This window comes from Diadema antillarum, unplaced genomic scaffold, assembly GCF_040938485.1.
Source record: "Diadema antillarum isolate AM-2024a unplaced genomic scaffold, OU_Dant_1.0 seq00000510_RagTag, whole genome shotgun sequence".
NCBI lineage: Eukaryota > Metazoa > Echinodermata > Echinoidea > Diadematoida > Diadematidae > Diadema > Diadema antillarum.
Genome location: NW_027271464.1, coordinates 457,741 through 472,213, shown reverse-complemented (window position 1 = coordinate 472,213; position 14,473 = coordinate 457,741). Strand labels below are relative to the sequence as shown.

The window sequence follows — 14,473 nt, the reverse complement described above, 5'->3', positions numbered from 1 at the left end:
CACTGATTTGAGTTGTATTATAATGCATCACTCTACAAATTAAAAGTTACTGAAAGCATGACCTTGTACCTAACCAACCCAACCATTTGATTTCCCATGGCTAACCTAAAGCATCAAAATTGTTCCTCACAACTTTAATTCACACTTAAACTGGCAGATCATACATTGTCCAGAAGATTGATTACTAGTATTTCTGTTGATTCAGACCAGCAGGCTGTCAGAAGCTAATACAATTTTGGAAACTGAATGATTATGCGAGAAATAGGGGAAAAAATTATTCAAATTGTTAATTTAAAGGGGAAGGCTAGTAACTGATCAGTGGGAATCAGTGGAAATGCTGGGATATGATTGTTCCAATTCTTATGGGATTCATTCAAGAGTTCATTGTATATCTATTGTTGTGTGAAAATGATTTGCTTCAAAATGGTCTCATATTCAAGTAATGTGCAGTTTAATGCTTCCAGGTTAGCGTCCCTGGTCAGTGACGGAGCCTTAATCTGCACATTACTTGAATATGAGACCGTTCTGAAGCAAATCATTTTCACACAACAATAGATATACAATGAACTCTTGAATGAATCCCATAAGAATTGGAACAATCATATCCCAGCATTTCCACTGATTCCCACTGATCAGTTACTAGCCTTCCCCTTTAAATGAATAAAAAAATAACTTTTAGTTTTGTGAGAGGTCAAGTGATGTATGTCCTTCTGCTTGTAACTGCATGTGTGCCACATTTTAGAAGTGTAAGCATGTTAAGGAGTAGTAGTGCACATGGCTTGAGCGTGTTTTGATGAATGGTGTGTTCTTACCCTCCTCACCCCCTGTAATCCCACCATGCAGGGATACCTCAAGGTCCCTTCAAGGTCAGAGATGTACCAGGTGAGTCAGTCAGTCAGACATTTCTCTGAAACAAAACAAAACAAAACAAAAAACAAGCAGAAGCCTACTGTCTGTTGCAAATATTTCTATGCAACGAAATAGCCAAATGTCTGCATCGATGATATTCGTTTCTAACTTGCCTAAAAATTATATATTATATGTACATTTGTCTTTTTCACAAGGGCTGTGATTATAGTTCCATAACAAATTGTCATGCAGGATTTCAAGGAAAATTAAAAAAACCAAGGAAATCCCTGCATCCTTTCTTTAACCTGTTGAGGACGAGTCTTGAGTATACTTGGGCAAGTATCTATGGGAAATGCATGTTGTAGCAAAATCTGCCCATCCTCAAAGGGTTAACCACCTTTTATCAGATAGTTTCAGGGTTTCATTGCCCAAACACCCTATGCATAATATATTCTATCAATATATTAAAGTGTCTGCTTTGTTTTTCCACAAAGACTTCCAATCTTTTTTTTCCTGCTCAAGGTATGGGCCATCATCGTGTCGTACTGTAGCATAGCTCAAATGCTCACAAAAATCATAAGAATATTCTCTTGCTTAGTGTCTTTAATGCGCATTTGCCTCTGACGATGAAGGTATCTATTAGTTAGTGAAGTATGTTTAATGTCAAATAGAATATACTCAAATGAATGTCATAGAAGTCAATCTTGTTCACATTTCACTATTCTCCTGTCATGTTGACATCTCATAGTAGATGGACAATGTAAAAACACGTACATCCTTCACTATTTATTCACATTTAGCAAATAGGTTGCATTTGTGATTCAATCTCAGAGATGTAAGCTCACCCACCTAGCTTGTCAAGTATGATTCTGAATGTCTACTAATCATTCATATACCGGTAGTTCAAGGTTGACAGAAGGTGCATCATTAGTCTTGTCATTGTTTATTGTGCAAACTCTCTGTGTGTATGTACACAGTGATAAGCCTGTGGGAAGAATGGATTTTTAAATGGAGCAGTATTATGTTAGCACCCCCCCCCCCCCCAGTCTTTAGTAATGTTGTCTTAGCGGTGACTGCTGTGAATAGTCGAGCTTGGCTACTGAGATCACCACACTTCCCGCCAGAATGCTCGCATGCGCTTGTGGCCACAAGTTGAAGTGTGCCGCTTGTGAGAAGTCAAGGTTATTGCAAAGCCTGGTGAACAAATTTCCTAATGCACCTGTTCCATAAGTCAACTCCAAGTTTACAACGTAACTCTTTAAAGGCAACAGCCCCTCAACCATCTTAACTCTTAATGTGCCAGACCCAAAACCCCTAACGTGCCAGACGTTTTTACCCAACGCCAGAAAGTTTGCGAACTGGATTGACAATGTAATTTAAAACTGCCATATCTTTGAAACTATTGTCTGTTTTGAATTGAGTTCTTCACAACATATATCAAGAAATTATTGTTCTTTCGTGTCATGTAGTCACTTTGCTGTAATATCTATCTGAACCTGAAATATTGCAGAAATAATCAATATCATTAAAAAATTATTATAATTTTTTGTGTATTATGGAAAGAAAGAGTCAGTCGTGTTTTTTCTTCAATAGAACGCTCCCTTGACTCTGTGAGAAAGTTTTAGAGCTACATTTCCTCTTTCAAATGATAACAAATTTGTCTTCAAGAGTTGAATAATTCCAAAGATATTGGCAGTTCAAATTGTCTTTTCATTTTCATTTTCTGCCTCGGTAATTCATTCCCAAATATGTGTCCTTTAGTCCCAGATCCTGTATTTGAAACTCAAGTAAATCCCGGGTCGAGTCCTGGAAGAGTGTCTTTTGTCCACTTGAGAAGGAAGCACCTACTAATCCTTCTTTTGTCTCTACTGCGGCCGGGCGTACTCTATTGAAATCGGCAGGCCTTTGTCCGCGAGGAGTTTGTGTCCACTGTACATGTGCATAGACAAGAACAAAAGCGTGCTCTTCTTTTGTATATGCTAGCGTGGGGACGATTAGTGAAGTTCACTGTCCAAGACAAAAGGATGAAAGACTTGACCGATGAACGAAAGCTTGACTCTCTTTGAGGGACAAAATGAAAGCCGCTCCCGCGGGAGAGCGCCCAAGCAGAACAATGCGAGTGGAAACGCATAGACAACACATGCAGATTAAGTAGCACACACACGCGTGGTTTATCGATGGGAAATTTGATCTATACACATCTCGCAGAGGGTGCGCTCTCTACGGATTTTCCCGACGCAAAAAAGATACATCTAGCTGAAAAATCACGCATTTACTCAAAATTTTCCAATGTAAGCATACTCATATTTTCAGTGGAAACGATGGATATGCTAATCAGCTACCAGTACATATAAGTGGCGGTTTCTTGTTGTAACGCATTTTGGTACCACAAGAACTTAAATGACCAATGTTTTTTGCGCTCTTCTTAGTCGCCGATCGGCGACCATGGCACGTCAGGGCTAAGGTCGCCGTTCGGCGACCATGGCACGTTAAGAGTTAAGTTTTCAATTTCCATGAGTACCAGTAAATGGCAACAGGCAGGTTTAGTCACATAAGTGAAATTTCAAACTTAACAGCTTCTGCAGTAAAAGGAGGGGGAAATAATGACTGCATTTCTTCAGCATCTGTTTTGCATATGTGACCCTGCACCTCAAAACAAACAAAAAGTCGCCAGACATGAATTTTTATTTAAGACCATATTCTGAAAGAGCAGACTTTAAGCTTTAAAATGATGTATAACTCAAATCAAATGGACTCTCCTAACCTATCTAAGTATTGGAAAGAAAGCACAAATTGAGGAAAGTGTGAACAGAGAAAAGAGGCTCTGAAGTACAGTGTCTATTCAAGCGCTTAATCTTTACCAAATCGTGCTGGCTGTGAGATGAATGGGACAAAAAAACAGGAAGTAAACCACCAGATTAACAACAATGAAGGGATTATCAAATTAAAGTTAAATTAAGCATGCCTCATTAACACATTCTGTCCATAATCAATGCCAACTTTCAAAGTAGTAGCACTATGCTTTCAAAAGTTATTAGAGTTGAAAGTGAAGAGTGTGGACAAGGTTTTTCAGAAATGAGAAAGGGATTCTAAAGACACACCTAATCACACTATTCTACCAAAAATGTTCGAGACAAACTGCTCAAAAAACACACTTTCCTGCCCGTTTTATGATACCAAATTTTAGCATAACGTAAAAGAAGACCCGCTCTTTCAGAAAATATGAAAAAGTCAAGTTCGGCTAGGTTGACCCATTTCACTTATTTTCAGTCCTCAGGCAAAATCAGTGTGTGCGACTTTATGTTCGTTTTGAGGTGCACTGTCACATATGTGAACGCTGATGTCACTGTCGTACAGTGTTACCTTCAGAGTATATAGCAGCCCTCACATTCACAAATCATATCTGGACTCAAGCAGGAATCAATTCATCATGACTTGGTTTGTTGCATTCGGCCTAGATCACAATATTTATGAGTTTAACATGAAATAATGATTCAGGAGGTCATTTGCTCTGAAAATGGACACCTCCCCATCATAGCTACAGAGAGAGTCCATGTAGTAATCAAAGAAAATGGACACAAAACTTTTGTAGTTTTAAATGTAGTTAAGGCTAAGGAATCTCCATGGAAGGTCTCCACTTCAAGTCCCTTGACAGCAGTGGTAGTGTCCTTTGAGGCAAGGCTCTTTCATCTTCATTGTCTGGTTATTTCAGGGTGGGGGACTTCAATTTCTTCTCATCTATGTCATACAATTGTACACTTACTTGCTTGTGAGAATATGACTGTTCTTCAGTGGCCACATCTGAGAAAGGTATGCCCAATGCATTTCAATTATCAAGAATGTACTGGAAAGCTTTCATTCCTCACAGGTGAATGTACAGGAAATTTCTGGGAATACCAATTCTAGTTTGATCTTCAGTTTTTAAAATGCAGGTAAAATATAGGAAGGAAAATCACGGATGATCTCAACCTTTAAGGTAAAAGCCACAGGGTTCATGATGCTACATTATGACAGGGATTTCTATTTATATAGCAAAATGTTGTTGGATGGATTTTCTGTGAACCCTGAAATTCACAGCAAATTTATGTCTGCAACCGTCAGAATGCTCTGTCTGTAAAGCCTTTGCGTTCATATGAAATGTTAGCCACTGAGAAAATATGTAGAACACAAGTAGTGGTAACATAAACAGATGAGTGAAAATTTGTGAAAATCATTAATTTTGTTTTACATGTAGTACTAGAGAATATGTGGTATATGTTGCATCTTAATCTTGTAGAATGCATGAAGTGATAGTATTCATTATAGAAATCACATGTGACAGGAAAACGAGGCATATTTTCAATAACATGTCATGTGGAGATTGTGTGAATGTGAATTAAATAGGTGATAAATACAGCATGTTCTATTTTAGCATCTAAATGTAACCCGATCACACTTACCATACAATCTCCTAACTGGAAGTGTTTGACCTGTTGTAGACTTATTTGTGTATTTGGTAAAAAAAAAAGAGAGCTGTATATTAAAATGTTTGAATAGTATAGCAAAACACTCTTGGTAGTTATGATTGTCAAGTTCAGGGTCCTGTTTCCTGGCAACTACAACCCACAGTGATTGCAGTTGCCATGCCAACAGTAAGGGAAAAATAATCCTGAGCACATCAGCTTTTCCTGTGGTGACCACAAGCTTCTTTTTTTTTTTTTTTTAGTTATCGTTTAAAGTTCAGTAATTGCAAATCTTTTCTGTAATATATGGCTCACCATAGAATTGTATCAGCAAACGTGGGGTAGATCATTTCATGCTGTTTTAATATCAGATAACTAGGGGGAAAAAGTAATTGAACAAATAGTTGAATGTTTGAATGAATGAATGAAATAGATATGTGTGAATACATCTGAATAGATGAATGAATGAATGAATAAATGGATTAAATGAGTAAATAAGTAAATGATTAATTAAGTAGATAGTATATTAATACCAATCACAGAGAAGAAGAAGGACACCAAGCCTTTGTGATGTGGGCTAGTCTACAAATGTCGAGAATTTATGGAAATTTTTCCTCCTTAAACTTAGTAACGAGCTATGTCTACTTTAGCATACTATTTGCATTACAATACTTGGAGTCAGATTTGTATATATTTTTTGTTGTTATGTCAGCCAAATGTTAAACATGCTTTCTTGTCGTCAGGGGCACCCTCTGTGATAAAGTTAATATATGCTGAAAATTTTAATATATTTATTAGCAAATCAGTCTAATATTTGCTATACCGGTGGCGATAGTGTATGTGGTAGGTTTGAAGCGTTCTTGACATTGTAGTGTCTCTGAATTTAGTAGCATGACATCAGTTTTACGTTGCAAGATTGCTGTGAAACTAATCTGAATTTGAAAGCACTGCAGATTGAGAATCCTTCTTGTATGAATCGTTATGGCCATGCAGAGTTGGAGTTTTTTTATGCACCTTGCTTTTGAGGTATCTGCAGTATAATGATTGTGTGCTGTTTTGCTATCAGCTTGTTGGTGTATGTGTTGTGTCTATTGCCCAGAGCTGATCATTTTGCCTCCTGACGGGACTTGACACAGTGATGGTCATTTATAAATATATGTGTATAAACAAATAGGACAAGAATGATGAAATTCTGGTAAAAAGGGCATTAATTATTTGTCAGTGATGGTACTGGCGATACGTGTCTCAAACCCTGTAAATATCTGAGTTATTAACCCAAACAAACATGCAGATATAAGCTCCCAAATATGTTTCACCATCCTATGTACTTCTTTTTTTAAACATTTTTACATAGAACCTAAGAAAAGACCAACAGTATCATAATCCTGTTCTGATATGAATTAGTCTTATAAATCAGTAGATACCAGTATTTATGCATTCATTTGCTACTTCTACATATATCCATGGTTATTTATTTTAAAAACTTATAAGTGCACATGGTTACATGACCTTATTAAAAAAATGATATCATTTATTGTGTTAGACCTTCAGCTTCAGACACACTAAATATTAATCATTTATCAACAAAACTAATTGAAATGTGTGTTTATACGCTATGTGCTCTTTTGATTCAGAACCGTCAAAAATGACATGAGTAAGTGAAATTTTGCAAAACAAGCTAGCAAAACAAATCAGTGCATTATGTAATAGTTCAATGCTAAATTGCTTTTGTGCAATCAACATGATGGAGGGAGTAGTTTGTGCCAAGAGGAATTGTCTAAAATAACCACAAAAGTACTCCTTGATCATCTAAAGAAACATTCCTCATATTTCCCCCATGACATGAATGAAGCAAGAAGCCTCAATGACTTCAATAACTGTAATGGAATGTCGTTGAAGGTCCTCCAAAAACTTTAAAAAAAAATAGAGGCTGACAACTAAAACTCAGATAAGGAAGGATATCCAGCACTTCACACGAATCACTATCTAAATCAAAAGGAGGACCAAGTTGTCAGTGGTTAGGCTGCTAGAGAAATGAATGAACTCCTGCAGGAACAGTGAGAGACCCTGTTCTCACAATGTATATAGAGGGCGCTGTGTGATGAGAATGGAGGAAAACTGTAGCCTGCTGTGGCATTTTAGAAATAGTTGGAGTGGTCTCACTGTAGCAGAAAATGTTATTTCACTGGTTGGTCAGTGGCGAAGAGATTGTTATTCTCAAAATGCAAGAGTGTAAAGTAAAGATCATGCATTTACACACAAAAAAAAGAAGAAGAAGAAAAAAGCATTGATGTTGCATATGCTTGTGTGTCATTCACTGAGTGTGTAGTTAGCAGCTGTACTTGGCTACCTTTAAAGCAATGAATGCTTCCTCTCAGCCTTTGATGTGCCATTCAAGGCCTGTTGTAATCTTATTCCAACTATCAACCCCATAGAGGTAAAGGTATGCATCTATTTAGGAGATAACATCACTGTTTAATGCTTGTCCTCGATGTGTGCTTCCAAACCTCTGTAGGTTTGTTCAATTCATCACCCCTACCGTCAAGACCGCCCGTTCCTTCGGGGGACAGGCACCGCATGAAGAGACCTTCCACACCAGAGCCAAAGAGGAGAACAGCGTCGTTCGGCAACTCAGAGAAGGACCGGCTGAAAAGATGGGGGTCAACAGAAAGTGATGGATTCTTTCCAGAGTAAGTTTTTTTTTTTTTGTTGTCACATCTACCACCTTTTTACTAATGCAAATAAATAAATGATAATAAATAACTGAAATAAAGTGAAATAAAAATAGGGATCAAAATGCATTCCTTTATTGTACATCTCCCACCCAAGAAAAATATGACGTAATTACACGTTTTGAACATCATTTCAGTATGTTTCAATAAATTATATTGTTTCAAGTATAATGCTTCATATCAATTAAGTTGAAACAATCTCTATAGCAGATTAAAATGAATATCACCTAACCAGAGAAGTTCTGTTTGTTTGTATGACTTATTAGTCCATTCATTTTAAGCCACATACTATACATTTATTTACGATGAAGGTAGTTTTCCTCCAAACTAATGATTCTCTGTAATTAATTATATTTTAAAATAGGAGTTTCACATTTCAAGCCAGTTGGCAAAGGAGACTGATATTCTTCTTGTTATGAACTTCTGAAAGTTGTAATATCCACTGGTCTTCAGTGTCTGCCATGAAAAGCTAAATGCATGAGTATAAAGGACAAACTGATTTTCAGAATAATTTAAACATGAGCATAGCTTAAACTTATTCATACTGATTTTGAAAGAGATTTTAGAGAATCACTAACTAATGATTGCAACTGGAACCCAATTGACAAAATAGAAGTTGAAGTGTGAATGAAATTATTAAAAAAAAATGCACTGAACTTAATAAATGAAGGCATAAATAATGAATAACATTAAAGGGGCCCTGAAATCCAAATGCATGTTGATCTGTGTTGATTTATAATGCCTTCAACATTACTTTTGCAGTGAAACGAATATCTACAAACATTCCATATATTTGTAATGATTTTTTCTTTTATTTTTCTTCAGATTACTTGGGAACGCCCACAAAAAATCCTTCCAAACCAATCAATATTTATATTCTTGAGATGACATCATCTGTCAATCATTGCTAAAGTGCTGAAATATTTAACAAAAGACATTGGAATGCACCTTCCCCTCGACTCAGCATGACTTGCATGTTCCCTCGCCATGTCTTTTGTTAGTCACATTAATATGACAGAAACATGCAAGTTATGCTGAGTCAAGGGGAAGGTGCATTCCAATGTCTTTTGTTAAACATTTCAGTACTTCAGCAATGATTGACAGATGATGTCATCTCAAGAATATGAATATTGATTGGTTTGGAAGGATTTTTTGAGGGCGTTCCCAAGTAATCTGAAGAAAAATAGAAGAAAAAATCATTAAAAATATATGGAATGTTTCTAGATATTCGTTTCACCGCAAAAGTGATGTTCAGGGTATCATAAATCAACACAAATCAACATGCATTTGGATTTCAGGGCCCCTTAATGGTTAAGTTGAATGAAATTAAAATTAGATTGTAACATTAATAGTTAAATTGAATGAAATTAAAATTAAATTGTAATTTGATGAAATATGCACTTAACTCTTTTTACTGAAACTACACATTCACAGGTCTTTCAATGAGTATGGCTCACTGTAAGTGATCTTATCTGAGCCTTCTAGCCACAACATTTGTAGAAGCAAATCCTTTATTCTCTCTCATATGTATATGTTGGGATCATGTGGGAATGATATATTATGTATTGATACATGCTTCTTTTTTATGCAATGTCCACATTTGTTTCTTTTCATTATCTTTACAAATGAATCATAGTAATAAGACATATGAAGAACTCTGCCATTTTATGTGTAGACAGTTTGCCTACAATGTGCTTCTACTTGCTCAGTATGTCTGTAATTTATACTTGTGTTAAGAACTTTTCTGTTCTGCTGGACTAGATTTTCGTTTTTTTGAATTTTGCATGCCCCAATCTGTGGTATGGTCTGTGATGGTTGCTGTGACTGCAGGACTCTTCATTTGATGAAAAAGATATTGAAGTGGGCTGGCACTAATCAAACTTTGCCACTACTTTACACAAATACCAGTGATCTTTTGGCTTGTCACACTTTTACTCCTTTCTGTTGTATAATACAGACTAGTATATATTCAAGAATTGCAATGTTACTTTGATATTGTTTTCTGCAATATTAACCTTTGTGTACCAGTAGAGAAGGGATGGATCCTATTTTCATGTGCATGTAAATTTGCAGAATCTGGTTTACTCCCAACTTCTACAGACAGTGATTTTATATGTTCTGGTAGTTATGTTGTTTCAGCAAAGGAGAAGGGAGAACACAACAAGAAAGCAAAAACACACACAAAAATTACAAAACAAACCCTGATAGCCCAACAGTTACACTCTATGACTTGTATATACGATTGTCATGAAATATATTACTCATGCATTTCTGAATTTGGTTATTGCACAAGACATCGTTTTTAGTTTAACATTTTCAGCCATGTATTTATAGTAGCTTGCTATTTATAAGATGTATAAAAAATTGAGTGAATGCTTATAATCTCTGAGGTAAAAAGAAAAAAAAAGAGATGGAAACAAATGACTGCAAACCAAATGGCTGTGCCCATTAAATGTAAGTTTTCATTCAGCTTATTCGTGCTTGACATCTTATTTCCAGTTGCACAGGTTAATGATCCATTCCTTTTATTTAATGACCATCCCATTTCTGTGTTACATCACAATTATAAAGATTTGTGTCAAACATTGTGTAATTGTGACGTGTGTCTGCATTAATAGCAACTCTCAGACCATATCATAGAAACTGTCTTTTAATTGTGTCTCATGTTTTATTTAAATCTGTCTCATCTCCATTAATTGTGATTTGCCCTTCTTGATATGACATTTCTGATCCCTATGTAACTGGACTCGTGGTTTTGCATGGCATGGCTAGACCTGACAGTCACCCACACCATCATTGACCGAATGATTGCAAAAGGTATTACGCTCTTTTTCTGTAAGCCCGTGGTTTGAAAACCTAACTTCCAGCATTGTAAACACCGACCTAAACCGCGGAATGATTGTAACCGGATTGTACTTGCCGTGACTTGCACCGTTTGCAGGATGATTTGCCACCGTGATGGTAAACTAACCCCCCTCTCTCCATGGCTGTTGGAATGAAACTTCCTTTTAACTTGTTTCTGTGTATGTGCAGTGTATGCATTACTTCCTTTGTGCCACATTGTACATTTTCAGTGAGTCTTTGCCAACACAGAATGAAGTGGATGGGACTGGGTTAAAAAAAATTGTGTGTGGGTGTGTGTAGGTGTGTTTTGGTACTCTCGTTGCTATGGCAATGTGCCAAGACTGTTACCTCCGTAATGGCCCTGTGCTACATGATGCACGGTTTGGGTACTTGAGTGAACACCAGAAACTAACCTTGTAACAAATGGAATGGTATCATGGCCTTTTCATGGAACTAGATGCATTTATTGCCAACCACATATCATGTTCCTGACACAAATGATGTTGATAAATTGGTCACACCATGGTTTCACAAAGTATGAGAAATAGTAACACTATTAGCAAAGCATTTTTCGGGTCGTGAACAGGTAAACTTACAGGCTGTCATAGATAGGATAATATAACCTTAGATTCTTTGTCATGGATTAACACCTACTTGAAAAATTAAATATTCACATATGAAGGTTTCTATTGATGCTGTCCAGTAGTCATAGATTATGAAAGAAAATTCCAAAATATTTTACACTTTTGATTACTGTAAAACCAGAAATTTTCATATGCATGGAACTTTTGCGAGGAGCCAAGATTCGCAATAGTTTTGTTTACATAATGCATTGAATGCCAACCCCCAATTTGCGAAAGTGTCGTGCCACAAAAAAAGCTGTTAGCTCCAATTTGCGAAAAGATTGTGCCATGAATATTTGGTTTTACAAGAAATGATAATTTTTCCTTGCTAAATGTCAAGAGCATGGTATGATTTTATAGGAAATTAAAACTTCCACTATTGAAGGAGATGACCCTTCAACACAATTACAGTATCTGTGTAGGGGTGAATTGCTCCTTTGTCGCCCATACTAAGTGCTGGTTTATGAACATCTTATTGGTCAGTGCGTGGCATCCTGATTACTGATTGGTCTTGTGTAGACCTCTCGCGCTAAGCTTGAATGAACATCGCGGGGGTCAAAGCGGCTAAAAGTGTCTTGCCTCCCCTCGACTATGATAGCGGCGGAAGGAAAACTTTTAAGGCGTTTTTCTCGATACTCTGATTTCCTCAACCACTTGACATGTGCTAATAAAATCATCAATATCTCCGCAATCTCCGCATCTGCTATGTGTGAAACTAAAATAAAAGAGTAAGGGAATAATGTCATGCCATTTTCAGAAAATTGTCCTCCCTCGACTCTCGGATCCTTTTGTTGTAGTGGGTCACATTTACTTAGGAGATGAGTTTGCTACAGGAAATAATTAAAGGACAAGTTCACCTTCATAAACATAAGGATTGAGAGAATGTAGCAATATTAGTAGAACACATCATTGAAAGTTTGAGGAAAATCGGACAATCCGTTCAAAAGTTATGAATTTTTGAAGTTTTTGTGCAGTAACCGCTGGATGAGAAGACTACTGCAGTGTGTGAATAACTTAGATGTCACATGCCTACAACAATATAAGGAAAATATAAAGAGAATTTCACAAAATTTCATCTTTTGAAAAAAGTACACATTCCCTTGACTCGTTACCGACAAATGTTATGGGTAATATTATTCCCCCTGCCTTTAGAAAGAGGCAATTCAAGTGCTCTATTATTATGCGAAAAAAGTGAAAATATGTTGAATTTTCTTTACATTTTCTTTATACTGTTGTACGCATATGACTCACAAGCTGTAGTAGTCTCCTCATCCAGCGGTTCCAACACAAAAATTTTAAAAATTCATAACTTTTGCATCGATTGCCCAATTTTCCTCAAACTTTCACTGATGTGTTCTACTAATATTGTTGCATTCTCTCAATCCTTATGTTTATGAAGGTGAACTTGTCCTTTAAGTGATGGTCTATTACAAATTATTTTCCTCTTGGAATGATTTTGAAAAGGTCCCCTCTTTAAAATCTGTTTTGAATTTTGTATAAGGCATATATTTTGCAAAATTTGCGATAGTTGGGTGTCACATTTAGAAATATGTGAAATAATTAACTCTGATCTAGACATGAATGCAATATGCACACATACATTATATTGCTCTGTTCATTACTGTATTCCACATTCACGAATTTATCAAACCACTTGTAAAATTGCTAGAAAGTCCTGAGTTGTGAAAAAACTAGACTCACTATAGGCCTATAGCATACTGTAAAACGAGGAATGTTCGTGTGCATTTTAATTTCATGAATTTTGCGAGCGCCAAGATTCGCGAAATTTAAATGCACGCGAAAGTTCTTGTCTACACTATATACATTGAATGCCAGTGGCAGTTCGCGAAAATTTCATGCCGCAAAAAAGGCCGTCGGCTCCAATTCGCAAAAAATTCATGCCGCGAATATATCATGTTTTACAGTATACAGTATACTGTTACATTATTTTCCTTCTCTAATGTGAACAGACATACATAGGTATCATATGTGCTTCTCTTCAGTGAAGTCTGGAAGCAACATATTATTGTTAGTTTGACATTTTGTTTGCATTATTTTATTTGAATAGTAGCTTACACTGTATTTTCAGCTCTTTGAAGTAACAGATATTCTTTTTTTTATGTCATTGTGTAATAGAGGTAGCATAAGTTGGAAAAGGGCAGTAAATTTGTATGTACCCCACTGAAATATTCAGAAACCAAATTGACCCTACCTTATATCTCATACATGTGCACTTACAATTTCAGTATGTCATTATGTTTTAACTCTTTCTCTCTTTCTCTCTGCACATACTACCCAAATACCACATGTACTATCAAACATTGCACCAGCCATAAACTTGATTTACACTTGGAACTTACATACTCAATATCATATAGATTCCTCTTATCTTACAGATATATTTCAGATCATGATTGGTCCTGTACATATCATGGGCACTATGACATCTAACTGTTTGTCCTAGTATGTGTTTTCTTGATAGTTGTCATTGAGGAAAGAAAGAAATAAGACCTTAATGCATGTATTTTAGATTGATATGCATCAAAAGTATTGAAAAGAGCTAGGATGAAAAGTTATAAAATAATATCCAAATCAATCAAGTCTTAGTGATAACTTCATGTTCTTTATTCATCCAGTAATTGACACACTTGATCGTGCTGTATATTTCAGACAAAGCAGTGAAATTGAAATACTGTAAAGTTTTTCACCAAAAATGCTGACAAAATCTTATGGTACATTATATTTTATGGCTTGCAACAGTTATTTTGTATCATCAGGAATGATCGTGTGATAGAACTTTCATGAAATAACCTTGTAGAGTGTTTGACCCTTTAAAAAAAAAAGTTTGTTTATTTGTTTATTTGTTTGTTTTTTTGTTTGTTTGTTGTTTAAAGAAGATAAATGTAATACCAGTATGTCAGATGTAAGTTTGAACAAAAATTTGACAAATAATTGGAATGCATGACTGGTTAGAGACAACATT

At 36.0% G+C, this 14,473-nt stretch overlaps 1 protein-coding gene across 2 annotated transcripts in view; it reads left to right on the top strand.

The window, feature by feature from the left end:
• LOC139734108 (77 kDa echinoderm microtubule-associated protein-like) overlaps positions 1-14,473 on the top strand; it is an 89,001-nt gene that overhangs the window by 23,844 nt on the left and 50,684 nt on the right. For both annotated transcript variants that reach the window (XM_071644922.1, XM_071644923.1), the window contains exons 3-4: positions 844-882; positions 7,807-7,981. In XM_071644922.1, coding sequence (XP_071501023.1) covers positions 844-882; positions 7,807-7,981 — 214 coding nt within the window. The remainder of the gene's footprint in view (positions 1-843; positions 883-7,806; positions 7,982-14,473) is intronic.